At 50.4% G+C, this 22,172-nt stretch overlaps 1 protein-coding gene across 6 annotated transcripts in view; it reads left to right on the top strand.

Moving 5' to 3' along the window:
• Positions 1-17,100, top strand: part of NFATC2 (nuclear factor of activated T cells 2) — a 156,904-nt gene extending 139,804 nt beyond the window's left edge. For 3 of the 6 annotated variants that reach the window (XM_036064696.2, XM_036064690.2, XM_036064697.2), the window contains exon 10: positions 12,749-17,100. In XM_036064696.2, the coding sequence (XP_035920589.1) occupies positions 12,749-12,804 (56 nt within the window). In that variant the 3' untranslated portion in view covers positions 12,805-17,100. Of the gene's footprint in view, positions 1-5,715; positions 5,804-12,748 lie in introns of all 6 variants that reach the window. The other 3 variants (XM_036064693.2, XM_036064691.2, XM_036064694.2) reach the window with 3 other exon arrangements.
• The last annotated feature ends 5,072 nt before the right edge of the window (positions 17,101-22,172 follow it).

Genomic DNA, 22,172 nt, shown 5'->3' with positions numbered 1-22,172 from the left:
CCGTCATGTGCCACCCAGGCCGTTGGAAGCACCTGTCATGTGCCGACTCCTTGAGTCCCTCCGCCATTGTCAGGAACGGTCTCTGTCCACCTTTCACAGGGGGAGGTGCGGAGAGTGCCGGGGCCTGCCTTCGGGCCGTGGCAGGATATGGCAGGCTGGGATCTGGACCCACGATTCGGGCCCCCAGCAGTGTGCCTCCCTGCGAGTCTGCCCTGGGGTGCGAGCCCCCGCCCACGGCGCTCAGCCCCTGCACTGAGCGGTCTGTGGCCCCCGCCCTCAGAGGCTTCTCCGAGGCTGCATGTGTGCCGTCCCTGGAGGGCGGAGCGGGGAAAAGGGGCTCTGGGCTGGGGGACCCAGGCAGCAGTTGAGGCTGGGTGTAGACAGAGAAGTAGCATCCTGCTGCACAGAGCGAGGAGAGGGGGCCTTCCGGGCCCGGAGCCAGACTGCATGAGGTGTGGTGGTAGTGGGAACGCTGGGGCCATGACAGCAGCATCTGCTCCTCATTCACATCCTGCCACGGACCACCCTGTGACCTTGGACAGCCCTTTAACCTTGGCTGCTTTGCTGCGGAAGCCTGCCATGTGAGCGTAAGTGGAGATAGAGAGAGGAAGGTGCTCTGGCAGAACAGTGCTTGTGGGCCTATCTTAGCTCAGGCTGCCATGAATTTTCCTCCCTGTTTGAGGCTGGAAGTCCGAGATCAGGGTGCCTGGGCCGTTGGGTTCTGGCGAGCGCCCTCTTGAGATGGGCGCCTTCTTGCTGTGTTGGCCATGGCAGAGAGAACGAGTATACAAGCTCTCTGCTGTCTCTTCGGATGAGGGCACTAATCTCATCGTGGGGGTCCCACCCTGACGACCTCATCAACTCTAATCACCCCCCAAAGGCCCCATCTCCAGACACCATCACACTGGAGGGTGTAGGGGTGTAGGGCTTCAACATAGCCATTTTGGGGGGCACAATTTAGTTCATGGCTGGGCCTGGAGGTGAAATGTTTGATCGAGGGGATGAGTCAGGAGTTGGGGCTCTGTCTGCATGTATCTTAGGGACACCTGGTGTAAAGTCACACACACAGTCCTTGCCGGTCCCTTGGACAGCCTTTGAGTTGAGAGACCTTTAGGACTGGGTTTGGTCCCTGCTCAGACCTGGTAAAAATTTCTTTGCAAGAAGCTAGTAGCTTTTTTGAGCCTGGAAGGAGTGGGCTGGGTGGCCCAGGGGCCCTGATTTATCTTGTTCTCACCCACCACACAGGCCCTTGGCTGAACCAGGAAGTTGGAAGGTTCTTGGCCCTGCACTTGCCCTCTCCCTCCCCGAGGCAGGTGGGCGGCCAGGGCTTGCCGAGTGAACCGGGGGCCAGGCCTACACCCTCAGGAGGCAAGTCTTAACGCCAACCCAAGCTAGAGGGAGGCGGACATGGTTGAAATCTTTTGGGGGGATTTCAAGACAAAATGTGCAAGACAGGGGGACGGTATCATGGAAGGGAGTGTGAAGTGGTAGGAGGCCTCCTTACAGGACCATGGGCTTGTGTTGGGCTTTGGAAATGTGTGGATGCGTTGGGAAGGTGTTCTTCTGGGGGATGGATTGTGCTCTGAGCTGGTCAGGGTAGATGTGGGAGGATACAGAATGATCTGGAAGGTGGGGTGGAGACTGAGCTGGAAGAGTCAACTAAATACCCAGTGAGTCCTTTCCAAGTGGCAAGGACCATGCTGGTTTTTGAAGGCAGGGTCTCGTGAACCAGGCCGGGGGTTTCAGGCCAGCTCCCGAGAGGCCACGAGGAAGTTTGGTGCCATTCTGTGACATGAGGAAAGTGGCCCGGGAGGGAGGTGCTTCCTACTGCCCCAGGCTTCCCTCTGTTAGCCCCCCTCCCCAGCCTCCATCCCATCTCTCACCCGTAAGCAAGGAGAAATATACTCCAGTGTCTTCGCGTAAGCCTTTGGTTAGTTCCTTCTACCCCCAAAGAGAAAAATGGCTTCCCAAACAATTAGGTATTTATTTTATCATCTCATTTGCGGTCCCAGGCTGATTTGTGGGTTTGGATTGCTGTTTCTTTCCCGAATCTCAACTGGATGGAGTAACAAGTGCTTTTCTTTAGCTTCTGTTTTGGCCAACAACTCATTTTGCAGTGCTTGCTTTGTGGCTGATGCCTCTCAGCAGAGGTTTAGGGTCAAGGCCATGATGAAATGGCAGAAGGACAAGGAAGCAAGCCGTGGTTTGTTTAGAAGGCTTTCCTGCCTGTGGTTGCTACCTTAGAAGCCGTGTGGTTGCTCGCGAGGAGAGGTGCAATGTAGCTGCTTGAAATCAGAAGTAATTCTGCTGAATTGGAGAAAAGGACTGGGCCGAAGGGGCAAACCCAGCTCAGGTCTGAGTTTCTAGTCAGTTTGTCCTTCCTCATAGGGCAGCTTAGCCGAGAGAAAGTCCAAGTTGTTTTTCTCTAGACTGTAAGCTGATGTGGAACCCTGGAAAAAGTAGAAAATGGGTAGGATAATAGTCATTTCTACTGTGGTTGAGAGGGACATCGGTGTTTTCATCGTAGGACCATCAAACTGAATGCCCCTTGGACCAGTCTCTAATTCCTGTTGGCTCCCCTGACAACAGATGCCATCTGATTCCACCCCACTTAGGGACGCATGCCTGCGCTTTCAGGAGACTGGATGCTAGTTGTAGGATTTGTCAAGGTGACAGATTCTTGGGTCTGTGTTTTTGCACTTTATCTGTTGATACCATGTGCTTGCATGTTAATTATTAGTGTTGATTAATCAGTGAAGCACTTCCAACCCCTAGCCTCAATGATCATCTAACCCACAGCACCAGTGGAATGATTCACCAATTGGTGCCTAGTGTTGTAAAAATGCAACATCATTGTGTCGGTCTTTATCCGTAGCCTCATGAAAGACCACAAAATGGGGCAATGATTCCAGGACCAGAGGCCCCTCTCCTTGGCTTTGGGAGGGTTTGTGGATGTTACCCAGGTAACTCTAAGCATGGCCTTCTCTCTTGCTGTCCCCTCCATATTACTAACAACTGGCCAGAACAGTCATACTGATCAAAGGAACCGACTTCCTTTTGAACCATGTAGGGAAATACCTATTCTTGGGTATTGGAGAGCATGGTTAGGCCAGGTCTCCATCTCCTTTCACATCCTTACCTCTCTCTCTCCCGTCTTTCTTCTTTAGGGGACCCTATTATGGAGTTTATAAATACCTATGAATAAGTCAGACAGAACATCTTATTTAATCCACACAGCAGCCTTGCCAGGGAGGCATTCTTATCCCCATTCTGTGGCTCCACGAGAGGCCCTGAGAATGACACAGATGTCCCTACCAGATTGCTTTTGTTCCGGAGGCTCCTGCATTTTAACTCAGCTCCCAGGGCAGCCTGACCATCTTCCAAATGTAGGGAGCCTGGAGCTGGGGCCTTATCAAGCTCCGCCCAGTGCAGGGGGCTGGTCCTGGCCAAGTTGCTTCATCTTTCTGTGCCTCAGTAACCTGACCTAAGCAATGGGCATCCCACCACCAATCCCCAGAGATGGCGTGGGAGTTAAAGCACCTGGATAGCTGTCTTCAGGAGAGAACAGCTGACCGGGGCGGCTGGGGGGGGGGAGCGGTGTGTGTGTGGCTGGGTCTTGAGCGGAGTTTGGGGTCTTAGTTGAATGGAAACAGGCCTTTCCTCTCCTCTTGGCACCTCCGTCTTCCCACCAAGAAACAGACAATTAAAGAGTGAAACTTCATGACTAAACAGGAAGTTGCACCTCAGAAGGCCACAGACAAACCAGTTAGTCTGATGCTTTATAAATTCTCTGAACACTCTTGACAAGGAGCACGGAATGGAGACAGAGCCGGGCTGGCTTTCTGGGCACCGGCTGGCTGGTCTTAAGGGCATGGTCCCTGGGGTTCCCCCTAGATTTGGCTCACTGCTCCAAGCATGTGACCTTGGACCTGTACGTGACCCCCGAAGCCTCCTCAGGGTGATTTGAATGCGTGTAGGTGGACAGAGGGAACACATCCTGGCCCTGAGAGCACCTGGGACCTGGTTTTTCCGGGAGTAACAACTGAGCCAATTGCTCTCCCTTGGAGGCCAACAGGCCCACCTGCTGTTGGGCAGAGACCAGGGGTCCCAGCACAGGGCCAGGGAGACAGGGGAGGGGCCAATGCAGTGATCGAGACAGGAGGCAGGAGAGGCTGCTGGTTTCCGGATATATTTTGAGGGTAAATCCAGAAGCATTTGCATATGGAGGGAAGTGGGCTGTGACCAAGATTGGCCTGAACAACCGGAAGAAGGGAGCCGGTTTCCTATGGTGGGAAGAGGTGGTACAGGGCTACTGTTTAGGGGGGCCGTGGGGGGGGGGGAGCAAGGACTTCGGCCGTGTTCAGTTTGAGATGCCCGGTGGGCAGTTAGATGTCTGAGTCTGAAGTTCAAGGGTGAGGTCTGGGGCTGAAAACATTAGTTTGTCAGGATACAGGTGGTATTTTTAAGGCCCCGAGGGAACGGTCTGATAGTGCCTTGTGCTCTTGGGTTTAGAATAAGCCAGTGTGGAGTAGAGAGAGGGAAGTAGAGTGAGGAAGCTGCTGTAGGGCAACAGGCACCCGGAATTTGGGGGAGTGGGCCTTTTTTGCTTCAGGAGATGGCCTGAAATGCATGGTCCAAGCTGTGTTTGCAAAGGAGGAGAGGTGAGCTGATTGTTTTGTCCTGAGCCTGACCCCAGCCAAACCACACTTGTTGGAGCCCAGCGCTGGGGAGCTCAGGCCTGTAATTGCACCACCGCTGGAAAGCTCTCATGCTTCCGTGTTCTCTGCCTTGAAGGGGACATTTCAGGGAGTCCGTGCTTTCCTTCAAGAGCATCCTGGTTTACCTACCGATGCTGATAAAGCTGCATCTAGTAAAAGTTGGATCACTCCCTGTAAGAAATGAATCCCAGGAATGGTTTCTAATTTCAGGCCCTCAAAATGGACCCTGGCCTTTGACTTTGGCCATTTAAAGGGGATCGTGAGAACAAGTGGTTTGAAAACTTTGACATGATATGGCTGTAGAGGGGAGCGTATGGCTATTGAACTTGAAGAGAAAACTTGACCTAAGACAACGGCTTGTAATGTAGACTGCTCACGAGTCCTTTTTAAGGGCCTTCAGTGCTCGGACTGGGTAGGAGCTATAAAAACAGTAACTTTTTCTCTTCGTCGGGCTCATGAATTTGCATGTGCACTGAGGTTATAGCACATGTAAGAAGGTAACAGGGTTCAAATTCAGCATATATAAAAGCCTGAAGCAGGATGACTTTTGGGTAGATTTTTCATGAAATTCTGATTTTTCTCTGACTGCAGAAGCTAGCATTTTAAAATGTTATCTCTTTGGTTGGCCCTGATTTGCAGCTCCAGGACATATAGGCAGCAGGGCTGTTTCATGTAGCTTAGAAAAAAAGAAAACCCACCAAAACCTTGCTGATGCACTTTGAGCTCAGAGACCCTCATTTCTTTGCACCAAGTCCCTCCTCTCAGGGACTGTTAACACTGGTTTGGGGTTAATTCTGGCACAGTTGTTAAGGTGATACAGAATGTGGGCTTAAACTACAGCCAGAGGGTTCAGTTCTGTCCTGGGTTCTGAGTGGCCCTCGGCTAAGGGATGATACTCATTAAATGGATGATATTAACATGAATTGGAAGCATAATAGAGGTCAAAGGTGATTTTTTTTTTTTTCTTCTCAAAAATGGTTTTGCAAATCTTTTTCAGAGCTGATAGACACACACCTTAGCTGGATACAAAACATATTATGAAACAGAATGACTGTGATCTTTGATCCGAGAAATCAAAGTTAAAGGTAATTGACATCTTCTGCTTCTCCTTTTGTTTTCCAGCTGTGTGTTTCCTTAACTTGAATTACTTGTAGTAGAAGAAAACTTTTCCAACCGTCCTCACAGACACCACTTCCTGCTCTTAAGGGCTGGACCCCACCGCTCTGTAAGGGGACATCCCTGGGGGACATCCCTGAGACTGGGAGGTTGGAGTATCAAGGTTGGGGTGGGGAGGTGGGGATGAGGCTCTGGAAATGTGCATGTTCTCCCAGAGGTCCCCCCTCCCAGGAAGAGCGCAGCCAGGTCACGTTCCTACATTTGAAAAGTCCTGCTCTGCAGTGGACCAGCTCCCTTTTGGTTTTGTGCAACTTTGCTCGGTGTATACGGTTAAGTAAGACTCTGTCGGAGGTGGGGCGCTCTGCCCTGGGGAATGAGAGGAGGCAGGCAGAGCAGGAGAGCTGGGAAGCCACTCTTGAAGTCCGCTGTGTTGGTTCAGGGTAGAGCTGGTTTTCCCATCGAGCTCAGCAGTGCCCCTGAGCTAGCCTCAAGCATTAGACCTCCCTCCACGGACTCTGGATTCTGGATTCTGGGCCTGCAGACAGGAGCCCGGCAGCTACTGCAGACTCCACAGCGCAGGGCTCAGGAGGCACCTGTAGGTCAGCGAGGCTCTTCTGCACCTCAATTCCCGGAGCCTCTGACGTTCTGCTTAGAATCCACACACGCAGTGGCCCGAGTGTGGTGAGCCCTCCCCCGCAGTCAGCCCGTGGTCTGGGTGGGGGTGGGGGGTGGTTAGAGGCCTCCTGACCTCTCCCCGGCTCCCTGGGCTGTGGCTTTTAAATGGCCCCTTTGTCAGAGAAAGGGGGCTCATTCCATCCAGGCCAGGCCCAGACGAGCGTGTTCGCATCACACTGGTGAACTTTGCGGCGTTTGCAGAGGCCCTGGGCGGGGAATCCCAGAATCACGTTGCCCAGAGGGTGGGCTCTGCAGAGATCCCAACCCTTCCGGGGAGCAGCACGAAAGGGGCCGTGGGGAAGGGGGTGCTGCTCTGGCACCTTCTCCAACAGGGACTGTCGGACACTGTCCACAAAAGCAACGCTACCCTGAGCACATTTGCGGGACACCAGGTGCCGGACTCCCTCCCCATGAGTCAGGGTGACAAACGAGCAGCTAAGATGTCCGTGCGGAGACTATGAGCCACTTAACCGAAGTCCTTAAGGGCCTTTTGAATGTGCTTCTCCCCTCCCTGGTATTAGCACTTGGCTTACGGGGGCCTGGGAGCTTCGGCAAGCTGGCTCGGTGTCTTCAGGGCCCCAGGGGGATTTACCAACTTGTAACTCGCAGACCCCACCCACGCTTTGGGCTTCAGGCCTGGCAAGGTTGGGTTTTTTTGTCTTTTTCACTGAGCCTCTAACGTCTGGCCTGGCCCCGATAGAAAGTTCTTCACTGTTGCCAAGTGCCCCTAGAGCAGGCAGCAATGGCTAAAAGTTGCTTAGCAAGCAAGAAGCAGAGCCCTGGGAGAGTTTTGTTCTCAGAGGACAGATCATTTCAGTTCTGATACTGAAGCCACAGGAGAAGGCCCAAGGCCACCAGGCACCTCTCCTTCTTAGCCCCTCTCCACGTGCTAGGGAGGAAAACAGGCCTGGTGCTCACTCCTGGCGGTCCGAGCAGCTCTCCCCACAAGCGGGTGGGACAAGAGGCGGCAGTACCCAGGGCCCACTCCCGTGCTTTCTGGTCCAGCCTTCTCGCCCCAAGCATGTGGGAGGGGATGGGATGGGCTGGAGGAGAAGGGCAGTGGGGACGGTGGGGGAGCTGCACCCCTCCTGGCTTTAGCCTCTTTGGCCTTAGAGGATGCAGCCTGCCCCATTCCCATCCAAGCTTGAGGAGTGTCTTTCTGGCTGTGGCCTCTGTGGCTGGCCCCAGACTCTCATGGGCACTCACATGATCTAACCAGATTTTAGAAAACATGCTTGAGGTTTGGGAGAGAAGCAGGATGGGGTCTGTCCACTCCTTCCTGTTGTTGCTTTCTTGGGGGATGAAGTTCCAAAGTCAGCACTTAAGGGGGAAAGGCCTAGAGTGAAAATGACTCTTAACAGACTTTTAACTTGCACCTACCGTAGATCCGTGTGGTTTTCTCTATGCAACTCTGAGCAGCCATTCTTCCGCAAGGTGAAGCTTGAGAACCTCTGAGCTCAGCTGAAAGAAGGAAGTCAGCATGCAAGTGTCTGGCCCTTCAAGTGAATCAGAAAATTCCTAGGGCAGAGTGGGATGCTAACAGAAACCCAGGTTTTTAGAAATAAACACCTAGGATTGTTTGATGAACCCCACTCGTAGGAGGCATTGACCACTGCAGTTGCCATGCCCCAAAAGTAGGTGAAGAAAAACACTGCTTTCCCGTTCATCTCTGCCCCTGGTATAGACTAGGGCTTGGTACACGAAGTCTCAGGCCATTTGGTAATTGGTCTGTTCAAATCTGGCCCCCTGGCCTGGTATGGTCAAATAAAGTTTTATTGGCACACGGCCATGCCCACTGGCTCCCATGCGGTCTGTGGTGGCTTTCACAACAGCAGAGCTGAGTAGTTGAGTGAGGGGCCATCTAGCCCATAGTGCTGGAAATATTTTTATCTGGCCCTTTGTAGAAAAAACCTTGGTGATCCCTCGTGTATTCTTTTTATGCCTACAGCCATGTATTAGCATAGTTATATTTTTGTTATGCTACCAGTTTGATTTTTTGGAGTTTTAAAGAGAAAAATGTATAATTGTAATAATATTAATATCTGTCAATCTTTTCCTTTCTGGTTTCAGCCTCAGGTGTCAGGCTTAGAAATCACCCTGAGGTGGGACCCACATTCATCAGTGTTTTCAGCACAGTGCCTCGCTCTAAGGGTGATAAAAGGTCAGGGGTTCTTGTGGTAGAGTCAACACCATTGGCCTCAATTGTGTTCTGAGAAAGTGATACTTGGTGACCGCCTTAACCACTCAGCACATGGCCTTCTCCACTGTTAACTTAGCAGAGGCTGTCCTTACCTTTTCCGGACACACACACAAGGCACTGAGGACCCCAGGGCCACAGAGGAAAGGTGATGACTACTGAACTTAATAGCACAGTCTCTTTATCAATTGTGTAGCCATATAGTGTTCAGTTTAATATATGGGCCCTGAGTTCAAATCCTGATCCCGTCACCTGGTATGGCTGGTGACTGCCTATCTCCATCTATAAAACAAGGATTATATTACTAGGTTTGGTATAAGAAAAACTTAGCATTTATTACAGTGCTTGGAGCATAGTTAGCCTTCATTAAATATGAATGGCTTATATTCTTTTGTAGAGAAAAGGCTCCAGACAAGTAATAGACTGGCAACCCATTTGTCGATTGGGTGACAGAGGAAAATCCACTCCCCCAAACCAAGTGACGTAGGCTGATGGTGTGGGATCCCTGTGGGGGGCTGAGATGCATGCATTAGCCACATGCTCTGGGCATGGTGCTATGCATAGCGCCACGGGGATACGGGTAACTCAAATAACCTGGTCCAGGAGTTTGCAAGCAAAGCATTTCGAGAATTCAATATTTGCTTTTGGAGGGAGTGAGGGCCCGAGGGTGAGAGTGGGAGATGGCTTCCAGGAAAAGGTGGCATTGGAACAGGGGCAGGAGGGAAGTCAGGGTTGGGACAAGGAGAGGGGCTATTCGGAGAAATGCACATGGCTCAGTTTGAGAAGAGGTGGGAAGAAAGATACAGGGTTGACATAGGATAGATGCTCAAAACGTTTACTGAATGAATGAAAGTCGAGGGCTGACCCACAATCCGGCACTCAGACCTCAATCAGAGCTAGGACCTGAGGCTACTTAACCCCTTGCTGAGCTTCCTTTTTCTCATTAAGAGTCAGCGAGCATGTCCTAGGTCCTGAGGCCCTATTTAAAAGCTGAGGATTCAGTGGGGAACAAGAACATAACTAAAGCACTAGCTGGTCAATTGCAGGAACCAGTGACTGGAGAAGACAGAGGGAGAGTGCGACTGGGTGGGGCTGGGGTTTGCACTGCAGAGCACCCAGGCAGCCTTCCTGGAGGAGGGGGAGCAGAGCCTTGAGTGAAGGAGTGAGGAGAAAGGCATTAGAGGCGGTGGGGGAGGCAGCCAGGGCAGAGGCCTAGTGGGGTGCAGGTGAAAGCCCACGTGGCCAGCCAGCGGTGGGAGATGAGGGTGCAGGGAGCTCAGACCAGCTTGCAGGGCCTCGAAGAGAGCAGGTGGGGCCCAGAGCAGAGTTTTTGCATCAGGGACACCTTAAGAGGGGCAGAGCGAGGGAGTGAGACCAAAGCCCGAGAATGAGGTGCTATAGGGCTGAGTCTGGAGTCCCTCTTCCCCCTAAAGGACAGAAGCTGGGGCAAGACCAAGGGTGGGGTTTCCATGGTGGGCCCCAGGGAATTGACTCAGAAGGCAGGGTGGCCTCGCTTACTCTTCCAATAGCCTTGGCTGTGAAGGGGAGACCTCCTACAGGCAGGACCCCGAGCTCTGGAGGAAGCGCTGGAGCAGAGACCCTCCAAGCTCCCAGACCCGTGGGGCTGCACTGCCCTGGCAGCTGCCCAGCCGGCTCTTCTGCTGTCGAACTTTCTCTCCTTGGTCACAGCCAGGGGAGCATGCTCTGAGGTTTCAGCAAGCGAAGGTTCCTCTACCCAGAGAGGTTTCTGTGGGGTTCGAGGCCTCCCTTGGGGGCCTGAGTGCGCAGCCGCCTCCCCGCCCCCCACCCCCAACCACATGAAGGGCTGAGTACAGCGTCCAGAGCTTTTCCAAATGCCACTATTAGCTTCGACCCAGAGGTCGCTTTCAGAGAGCAGGAGGGAAAGGCCGCGTGGGCCTGCTGGCCGCGGCTCCTACCTTCCGTCCCGTCCCCGGCCCCGGCCTCTGCCTTCTGAGAAGGGAAACGAGCCTTCAGTGAGGGCTGGGGTGTCCACATGGCTGCCTCCCAGGTAGCTGTAGAAAGCCGGGGCGATGGAAAGTTTCCCATTAGGATCGACTCCTCTGGTTTCCTAGATTGAGAAAACAGGAAGCCCTTCAGAATCCGGGCTTTGAAAAGCTCCGTGTGAAGCCACGCTGCCCCCCCCCCCCCAAACCCTGGCATTCGGCTTTCCCTGCTGCCTCCCTGCCCGCCGCACAAAGGCCCCGCGGTGGACCAGGCCCTGGGGGGGGGGGGGGTTGCCCCAGGGCGGGTCTTAGGGCGGCCGTTCTTCGTGGGGTTCCTGCCTGAGGGCCCCTTGGAGTCAGCTAGGCTGGTGCCTGGTATACAGTAAGTGCCCAATGGATGTCGGTCCGCTGACTAGGACTTCATCCTGGGAGCTGCTCCTGATGGGCGCACTCGCACAGGCTGCTGCTCCTAGACGCACCCACCACCCGGCCCGTCGAAGGCGAGCACGGAAGGCGCCCCATGCTGCGAACGGCCGCCCTACGCTAGCCTTGTCTTCTCCGGGCTCCCCCGCACCCCTGGAAGCACGGGGACCGTTGTATGCACGGTTTACAGATGGGGAGGCTGAGGCAAGGGCCAGCAAGCGAGGAGGCGGTAGAGGGGGGACTCGAACCCTGGCCAGCGGGCTCCGGCGCCCGAACTGCCCCTCGTATCGGAAGCGCCCGGAGCGGTGCTTGGCTGGTGTCCGGCGCGGAGCCCTCGGGCACGGTCGCACCAGAGCCTGGCGCTCGCGGCACCGCAGGCCACAGCCACCGAGCACCGTTGCCCGGCGGGCGCGAGGAGCTTGCACGGACCTCAGTGGCGCCCAGGGACCGAACGGGACACACGCTTGTTTCCTCCTCCGCGAGGTGGAAGGCACGAGGCCCAGGGAGGTGAAGTCACGGCGCCCTTGGAGCGAGCGGGCCGAGGAGCAGACGCGCCGCCTGCTCTAAGGCCACTGGCCTTTGCGCTCCTCCTCCTGGGGGGCTGGGGGGCTCCCTCCCACGGGGGTTCTGGGAAAAGCACACTGGACCTCGGAGGGCTCGGCTTGAACATGGGGAGAGTTTGAGATGAGCACATCTCAATAGTTGGAGGCGGAAAGGCAAGGCAAAGATGAAACACCCAGTATGAGGAGGCTGGGGCGGGGCAGTGGGAGAACTTGGGAGACCTTCCGTGGCACCCAGAAGGGGTCTCCCTCCTCTCCTGCCCCTGGGACCAGTCAACCCATCCCATGCACAAACCGGGGTGGATACACACCTTAGGGCGGGTGTGCCCCTCTGCCTCGGGTCTGGGCTGCCACCGAGAGCCACTTCTACCAAGAAAGCCGAAGGAAACCTTTTTGCCGCCCCCCCCCCAAAGACCTCACCGCCTTGCTTACAGGGACCATGGCCCTGGATAAGGGGCCAAGATGGGAGAAGATAGCCAGCTTCTTGATGCCAGGGGCTGGCACCCCATTCCTGGTTCCCTGCTAGGAATTACACGGTCCTTCTGGGGGAGGGGATGGCTGAATTTTCCAGACCCCCTCGGAGGACATTTTCCACTCCTGAAGTCTCACAGTGTGATCCTTCACTAGTGTGTGGGGGGAATTCCTGGTTGTGCTGAGAGAGATTTTGTCTACACTGATGGCTAGTCTTTGAGGTATTCCCATGTGCTCTTTTGAAAGGTCCCTCTTCTGAGAACAGTACGCTCTGTGGGTCAGCCATGGTTGAGTTACGTAGTAGGTATTTTCTGGATGCTATAATAATGGAAGGAGTTTGGTAGGCAGCAGAGAGAGCGTCCTTAGCACCTGCCCTCTGGCCCAGCGCTGTTTCTGCCACGATTTTTAAAGTTACCTTCACAAACACCTCTAGCACAAACTATTCTCATCCAGAAAAGAGAGCAGAGGAAGACATTTCTTAGGTTAAAAACCGTCAGAACAAGAGCGTGTTTTACAAGATAGCCCCATTGTTTAGGTTCTAGAAAGCTAAGCTGATCTGTGTTGTTGGTGCCCGCTCACTCGCCCCTTCTCTCTCTCTCTTTCTCTTTCTCTGTTCTTTTGTAGTTAATGAAATTATCAGGAAGGAGTTTTCAGGACCTCCCGCCAGAAATCAGACGTAGAAGATGCCATTAGCAAGACACCTTCCGTATCTGACCCCGTGGAGCCTTCCACTGCCCTCACCTTCTGTTTCCTTTACTGTACATCTCCTGGCCCGGAGGCCACGTGCGGGACAAGGTCCTGGCAGAAAGCTGACTCTCGATTAAGGAGCTCGCCACCTCTCTGTGTAAACAGCAGAGAGAACACTCTGCCTTTTGATTTTTGTTTTAAATCCCAGAGAGCATCTCGGTTGACTTTCCTGGTGTCCCATCCAAAAACCTTAAGTGCCTGCTGACCAAACACACAAGACAGCACGCTGGATCGGCCCTGAGAACGGAGTGACCAGAGCTTGGGGCGTGGGCTGGGCTGGGGGATGGAAGATGTGGGCCCCTGTGATTAAACCCCAGCCCTGCGTTCATTTTTCCAGGTCACAGATACAGCTCCTCTACCTTTTGAAGGAAAGGAGTTTTCAAACAGAGCCACCCAAGGAACGTGACCCGAGCGAGCCTGGCTTCCGGGCTGAAGAAAAAAAACCCAGAAGCCGGACCGTCCTCCTTAGGGACCGCCTAGTCCCGGCCACGGTCGGGCCACAGCTCCCGCCTTATTTGTCAGTTTTCTCATTCTGAAGCAAGACTGTCTGGCCCACACAAGATGACCTGTTAAAACTCAGCGTTAAGTTATGACATGTGTCCACATTTGTTATTTTTGTCTCCGCTTCAAAAAGCCGGCCCAGGGCAGCTGGAGAGGGGGAAGCTCTCTGGGCCCGCTGCTCTTCACCCCTGCAGGGAGCAGCGGGACTGGGGCAGGGACCCCAGGCTGCGGCGTGAGCACCCGGCCGCTGCAGGCCTGCAACCCGATGGCTTTCGGCTCGTCTCGCTTGCTTCCTTCCTCGCGGCCGGCGCGCTTTCCCATAAACTGGTGAAGAAGAATCTCAAGCATGTGCATTGAATTTTGAGAAGGAATCCTGGAAGAGCTACAGCAACCAAAGGAAAAAAAGAAACCATGTAAACAGCGCAGGTGTTTTTGTGAAGTGCGAAACGAGGCAATCAATGGGCAGGCCTAAGTGTTTCTCTAAGTGGGTTCCCCCACGACAAGGGTTAAACTCGCTCTCTGGCCTAGACTCCGAGTGGGACAACAAGCTCAGGCTTTGGCCCTAAAGTTGATTTTTGTTTGTTTGTTTGTTTTTAACCTGAACCCATTTTAAGCGCCCCTCCGTCCCCAAAAGACGTGTCTGCATTAGCTGCTTCATCCGCATCGAAGAGAATCTACCCACGCGCCTGCCTCAGTTGGAAGGAGCTCTGCCCAGACCGGTCGTATGGTGGTCTTCTGCCCTGGTGTCTCTGCTGTGCGCACCGAGTCCTCAAGAGTCTTCCTCCTCTGGTGCAGTTTCTGCAAACACCTAAAACTCTCAAAGTTCTCGGCTGGGGAGTTTTTCGTCACACAAATGTGTTCCTGTTGGCCTTTATTGTGGACACCCTGGGACAAGCCAGAGATTCATTTTCAGCCATTTAGTTTCTTCCCCCAGTAATCCACACAGGATGTAAATATTCCTGGCCCTCTTCGAAAGGCTCTTCTTAGGGATTTCTCAGTCAACTCTGCTAGGTAGAAGCCGAGGAAGAGAATCATGGCCGTTAAGGGCTCGCTGTGGGTTTTCTGAGTCCTGGCTTCCTTGACAAGGTGACCCAGAGGTTAAATCTTCCCCACAGCTTGGCCAGGAGCCCGAGGCTTGGCGGCTATGGCCCGGAGGGTCTGGTGCTCCAGAGAGTGGGAGAGAATGCCCAGGGTGTGACCTTTCAGTGGAGACCTAGCATTTAGCTTCCCCCACAACTGGGGACCTCTCTTCAAGCCCAAAGTTTGGCAAAATGCTCTTCTCTACAACATGCCAGTAAGAGCTTGACTACTGCTGCAGAGCTTCTGGGATGTGAAATTCTCCCTCATTAGTAAAAAGATTCCTTGTACCAGCAGCTTTACCTAAAGCATTTTCTCTCCAGCAAAATTGACTTCACGGGGGGAAGAGTTAAAGTGTTTGGTGAGTGATCTGTTCTCACTTGACTGGCTGGGAACCTTAACCTTTTTTTTTTTTTTTTTTTTTGCACATGAGGGAATTTGGCCTTTCCTCAGTTATCTGAATGTTTTACCCAAGTGCCTTCCTGCCATTGTAGCAAAGTCTCTCTGCTCCGTTGTGCCTGGATGGGGAGAACAAGGGCTAACGTGTTTTCCATCGATCTTCCATCTCTGTCAGGGCAAAGGGCCTCCTGCTAGTTCAGACTCCTGTACGTACGTGTGTGTGTGTGTGTGTGTGTGTGTGTAACGCACACGCAAGCTTTTTCTAAGACCTCCTAGCTGGATATTAGAGGAAGCACTTTCATAAACAACTATACCAAATGACAAAGGAAAGAGAAACCAAAGCATTAGTTTTGAGACCTAAACAGGCGAGAGAATGTGTATTCGGAACCGACAGCGATCAAGAAAGTTTGGTCAGTAACAAATGCCAGGAGGAAATTTTGCCAAGAGGAATTGCTCATGAAATATTTTCAGTCTGGGAAGAGGCAATAAGATCCTCTGAGAGAAGGAGAAAAATAAGGATGTCTAAGTGGTAAAGATGTGTGTGTGTTGCACGTGATAGAAGGATCTCAGGTCGAGGTTTGCACTTGCTACGTCCAAGGTGAGTATGTAGCGCCACCAACAGGAATCTGCCGTGTTGCTGAATGTAGTAGATTTCCCGAGTCTGCGAGTCTTCCCGTATTGTACAAAAATACTGCTGCTTGATAATATATAAGAGCGATCCAAATTAGTAGGTTATTAAATTTTATTTTCTTATCTGTATGTTTATGCTTTTTATCTGTCCTGAAAATATCACACCCCACCCCCTGTTAGAATTAGAAACTATTTATAAATGGTTGAAATCTTTTTCAAGTGTTTCTTTTTACATATGTTGTTGATTTTCTCCCCCCTAAGGGAAATGATGTATTCTTGAAATTGTGTGATTCATGCTAGCAAAAAAACAAAACAAAACAAACGAAAACCAAACCAAAAGAAAAACCAAAAACCCACCTCCGAGTCTGTGAGCCACCTGAGTCTTAGAAGAAAGCGTCTCTGGAGACAGAGGGATGGTTTTGTGGAAGAAGGAACGCTCTCATGGTTGCTTAAGAGGACATGGACTTCAGCTCTGAGCCTTCGTCTGGTCACAGAGGAAAATTGTGAAGTGTTGAGATCCCCCAAAGCAGTAGCCTAGGAGGTGATTTTGATTTAAAAACAAAACTGCCTGTGTTGTAATGGGATTCTGGAAGAGTTCATGTTCACGTTCATAGAACCCTCAGTGCAGGCTCATGTTTACAGAGCTGACCAAATCCTGGTAGATAACCCCTCGTACACATTATTCAAAGGACCTGCAGAGTTTTCCAGCAGAGACGCACCCTAGATGAATCGGGTTGATTTCTTCTAGAAGCTGGGAAACACTGATGTGGCCTTTCTTGTTTACATCCAGGAGCCAAGACGTCGGTCTCAGGAAGCCAGCCTTGGCCAGGGTGGGAGCGGTCACAATTAGACAGATTGGAAGCTGATGTGTTCTAGTTGTCACTTGGAAATAAAGGGAAGGCTGAATGTGTTTATTTTCATGTCAAACACTTTCCAAGTGCTTTCTATTGTTTGGAATTGAAAGTCTGTCAGAGGTCCGCTTAACAGTTTTGTTCGCGTTTACAAGAGGCATGGGGGTTGTGACGTTCTTGACAAGCTGGGGTGAACTTTCCCGCACTCATTTTTTGGAGGGATAACCCTTTAGCAGGTACCCAACACCTCCTAACCTCCCTCAGAGATGGTCCCTAAGCAAGCCCCTCTGAAAAGGAGATGGGGTGCTGGGAAAAAAACATTGAACACTCGGCCTTGAGGCATCTGTTAGCAGACCAAACACCTGCCTGGCTCAGGGTTTGGATGCATTGGATGCAAAGCCGTGTCCAGCAGAGCAGGTCCTTTCAGCATCGTGATTGGCGTAAGCAGACAGAGGCTGTGGTTAGGACAAGCTTAGCATCCCGAACATCTTGTCAAAGAACGTTACTCCCTTTGCCTCTACAGCCCTCACAGGGGAGAAAATGTTGACAATGCCCTAATGAGTTCTCCAACGAATAGAATGCTCTCCAACGGGGTGATGCTGGAAGGCTTAGGTTTTGAAAATCTTGACTGTTAAAGAAGTTTGAATACATCACATTCCTATGCAAAACGTTTTTAATCTCCAGTTTAATGTAGTTTATTTTTGCTAATATGTAAAGTATTTTTATACGGCTTGTATCATGATAGTTTAGCAATAAAACAGTTGAAAGAAAGCAATGGCTACCTTGTATCTTTTCTTCTCTAGAGAGGCTGCTCAAATTTCCCCTTGACAGCTTGAGTTCATATAAGCAGCTTTGGTGTGGGTACGTATACCCTGAATGCCTTCAATCCTCATCTCAGTCCTAGGAGGTAGACACTCTCCGTTTCATATCTAACATTAGGGCTCAGAAGCCACTTGCCCCAAGCGACAGAGCCACGAGGTCATCCTGGATTCGTCCGTTTCTCTCCCTCTCCCATCATAGAAGCTCTGCTATAATTGGTCTCTACACCTGTTTAGAAGCAGCATCTACGTCCAGATTTAGAATGTCCACCTTGGGCCAGCTCATGGAAGCTTTCAGAGCATTCAGAGCCAGCTGGGTTGAGCTGGTCACTTGAAAGGAAAAGCAGTTCTTTGCCTGAACATTTTACACAATTAAAAAAAAAAAAGTCTCTTTTACCAAACCCACCAACAGAATTAGATATTGTAAATACTAGAACTTTCCAGCTGGCTTCCTCCTTACAACAGCTTCCCCCCCCCCGCCCCCCCGCCCGGGTGCTTTAGCTATTAAGAGGTTTGGAGGTAATCACTATTTAAGTCTTAATATTGTTCCAACTTCATCCACTGGTCAGCACTGCCTTTAAGCCCCGGGGAAGCTAGATCCCTGCCCCTGCTTCACGACCACTCTACCACACCATGGCCCTGCCTTGGGATGCCTTCTTGGGGCCTTTCCAAGCCCCCCTTCCAGGGTCTGGAAGCAGCAGTACCATATGGGTGCAGTGTCCCAAGCACACACAGGGCCCTGCATGGGTTCTGGCTACTGGAACCCGTGGTCCCCTGTAGTGGCTAGGACCAGCTGGTTCCCATTTCTGCCCTTCAGAGTACAAGGTCAACCAGATGCCCCAAAGAGCTCTAGAACCCACACCTATGGGGTCCAACCTGGTTTCCAGAAGAGCTTTGTTGTGAAGCGTTTAAATTTTTTGGTGGGATCATGTGAAACTGGGTCACCAGAATGGTGCTGAAACATTGATTTGAGGAAGTCCCAAATTGCTTATGTAGACAGGATCCGCATAAAAATAATTTCCCCAGGCCCACACACTCTATGGGCAATTCTGCCCCCTTACAGTTTTTGCTGTAGCTGTGTATGCCGGTTGGGTTTAAATTAACTTGAAAACTTTATGCTGCTTTTCCTGAATAGAAACTCAATCACCTTAGAGGACAAGGTTAAAACTATACAGCCATTTAAAAAATAAGTCTGTGTTCTATGTTTATATCTGACTCACACTTGGGAAACACAAGTCAACCTGTGCCTCGGTTTCCCTAGATGTAAAAGGGTAAGAATAGTCCCTGCATCATAGGCATGGTTAACATTGTTAACAGTAATTAGCTATTGATACAATATCCAATCATCTGGCAAATTTAAGATTCACCTAAAGCTGGACCTCATTTTCCTAATATCGGGAAGGAAGCATTCAGAGCTCTGACAATAGGTCTCAAACTTTTCACACAAAATTGTTAAAGCCAAAAACTTGAGCTTACCCAATATTCAAATCCTGAAACAAAAGGGAAACTCACGGGGGCATCGAACTTCTCTGCATCAGGGCAACTTAGCAAATCTGTGAATGTCTCCTGCTACATGCAACAGCATTATGTAGTTTTGTACTAAGGAGTAAAAACACAACACTCGTTTAGTAACAAGTGGGAATATGAAGAAGCAGTAAGACAAGAGCAAATGAAATGCTAACTACTACATTTTCAGGTTCCTAAATTGGAAGGAAACTGATTTCTTGGCAGGAGCAGGTTGAATATGAAATAATCCTGGGAAGGAGGCATAAGCACAGGGACCATTAAGAAATGAAGGCCAGACTTCTGGGGAAGACGGCAGAGCAGGAGGACCCTAAGCTCGCCTCGTCCCACTCATAGAACAAGGCAACCACCACATCGGGGTAAATAACCCAGAAAACGACAGAGAGAAGGGCAAAAGAGACTCTCCACAGCTAAAGGTAGAGAAGGGGCCACATCAAAGAGGGTGAGAAGGGCAGGGACGCAGTTGGGAGCTAAATGGACCCACAGGACTGTCCACTGGAGGGATGCCACAGGTGCAGAGAGGGGAGAGAAACAGACTCTCAGACTAGGAGGCCTGCATGAGAAAGACAAATCCCCATACCATTTGGCTTTGAAAACTGGAGGGGCCAAATTTCAGGAGTTCTTACAATCCCCTGGGCTTAAAACCTAGAACTTTAAAAATCAACAGGCTCTGGGAGAGCTGGGAGGAGAGAGGAAGCTGAGTCCTTGCCCTTAAAGAGACAGCACAACAAACCAGCCTTTGGACATATAGAAGCAGCAGTTTGAAAATTGCCTGTGTTCTATGGGAGGGGGATCTGTTTACTAATCTCAGAGCTGGTGCTGGAGAAACAGAGACATTTCTTCAGGAACAAAGGAGCTGGTGGGTGCCATTTCCCTCCCCCTGCCCCCGAGCCTAGACACCTATGGGAAACAGCAAGGCCACAACAATGCCTACTTAACTTGCTAACAGTGTGCCCTGCCCCTGCATCCTCCTGCGGACACATCCCTTCTACCAGGCCTCTGCCCCAGGTCTCCTCCCGCAGCAGACTCCTGCAAACCTTGCTTCCTGCCCCCCACCTGCTTCTGGGGATCTGCCCCCCTCCAGCCCAGCCTACCGCCACTGGGGGCTACAGGTCCCCTCCCACTGGTGTGGACCTTGCTGTCACTGCATGCCCCGCCCCCACATTCTCCTGCAGTTCAGTGTGACTACATCTCCAGCAAACACCTGGTCTGACTCAAGCCCAGCGTGGCCCCAGACTGGTCCACTAATAACACAGGTACCAAACCCCACCCACAACAGGCGAACAGAGCCATTGCAGATGACTGGACTGAAGGTGAAAGCAGCTCAGCCGCAGTAGGGCACATGCAACACACATGGGAGACACCCCAGAAGCACCAAGTTCTGGTGAACAGGGAACACTGCACTGCAGGGCACTTACAGGACCCCTTTTTCATGAAGCCACTACTTGCAGGAGTAGGGGACCTTTGACCTTGACTTTACTAACACATAGAAACAGGGGCACCTGGGGGGCTCAGTCAGTTAAGCATCTGACTCTTGATTTTGGCTTAGGTCACGATCACAGGGTCATGGGATTGGGCCACATCGGGCTCCACACTCAGCAGGGAGTCTGCTTGAGATTCTCTCTCCCTCTTCCTCTGCTCCTCCCCCTGCTCTCTCTCTAAAAATAAATACATAAATCTTTTTTAAAAAAAGAAAAGAAACAGAGTTTGACAAGATGAGGAGACAGAGGAATAGGTCTCAAATGAAAGAACAAGGCAAAACACAGCAAGAGACTAAATGAAATGAAGATCAGTAATAGCCTGATAGAGAATTTAAAGTAATGGTAAAAAAATATTGGATTTGAGAAAAGCGTGGAGGACCTCAGTGAGACCCCTAATAAGGAGACAGAAAACAACCAATCAGAGATGAAGAACTCAATAACTAAACTGAAAATACACTAGAGGGAATAAATGGTATAGTAGAGGAAGGAGAAGAATGGATCAGTGACCTGGAGGACAGACTAATGGAACGGAATCAAGCTGAATAGGAGAGAGAAAAATAATAAGTGAAAATAGACTTAGGAAATTTAGCAACACATTTAAGTATAATAACATTCACATTATAGGGATCCCAGAAGGAGAAAAGAGAAAAGGGGGCATAAAACTTATTTGAAGAAATAATAGCTGAAAATTTCCCAAATCTGGGGAAGGAAACAGAAATCCAGATCCAGGAGGCACAGAGGTCCCCCAACAAAATCAACCTAGGGAGGTCCACACCAAGACACACACTAATTAAAATGGCAAAAAGTAGAGATAAAGAGAATTTTAAAAGCAGCAAAAGAAAAGAAAGCACTCAGATACAAGGGGAACCCCATGACACTATCAGCTGATATTTGAGCAGAAACTCTGCAGGCCAGAAGGGAGTGGCAGGATATATTCAAAGTGCTGAAAGGGAAAAATTGGCAGCCAAGAGTACTCTCGCAAGCAAGGCTACCACTCAGAATAAAGAGAGATAAGAGTTTCCCAAACATAAAGGAATTCATGACCACTAAACCAGCCCTACAAGAAATGTTAAAGGGGATTCTTTGAGTGGAAAGGAAAAACCGTAAGTAGGAATAAGAACAGTAGGAAACACAGAAGCAGTAAAATCAAGTATATCTATAAAAACCAGGGGATCCGCAAAATAAAAGAGCACAAAGTATGACACCATAAACCTAAAATGTGGCGGGGAGAGGAGTAAACGATGGGTTCAAACTTAAGTAACCATTAACTTAATATAGACTGCTATATGCAGAAGATGTTATATACAAACCTAATTGTAACCACAAATCAAAAACTAGTAATAGATATGCAAAGAACAAAGAGAAAGAACCCAAGTATGCCACTAAAGAACACCAGCAAACTGTGAGAGAAGAAAGCAAGAGAAGGAACAGAGAAGAACTATAAAAACAACCACAACACAAATAACAAAATGGCAATAAATAAATATCTGTCAATGATTACTTTGAAAATAAATGGAATAAATGTCCCAATATGAACACTTAGGGTAACTGAATGGATTAAAACAAAAACAAGACCCCCATCTATATGTTGCCTACAAGAGACTCATTTCAGACCTAATGACACCTGCAGATTAAAAGCAAAGAAGTGGAAAAGCATAGATCATGCAAATGGAAGTGAAAAGCCAAGGAAGCAATAGACTTTAAAACAAAGACTGTAACAAGAGACAAAGAAAGACACTATATAATCATAAAGGGGACAATCCAACAAGAAGATATAACAATTGTAAATATTTATGCACCCAACACGGGACCACCCAAATACATAAAGCTGTTAATAACAAACATAAAGGAAGTAATCAATAGTAATACAATAATAGTAGGGGACTTTAACACCCCACTTACAACAATGGCTAGATCATTCAAACAGTAAATAAGGAAATAGTGGTTTTGAATGACACATTGGACAGATGGATCTAACAGATATATTCACAATATTCCATCCTAAACCAGAAGAATACAC

The sequence above is a fragment of the Halichoerus grypus genome, chromosome 10 (assembly GCF_964656455.1).
Source record: "Halichoerus grypus chromosome 10, mHalGry1.hap1.1, whole genome shotgun sequence".
NCBI classification, from domain to species: Eukaryota; Metazoa; Chordata; class Mammalia; order Carnivora; family Phocidae; genus Halichoerus; species Halichoerus grypus.
Note: the sequence above shows the minus strand (reverse complement) of the source record. Positions and strands in the feature narration are given on the sequence as shown.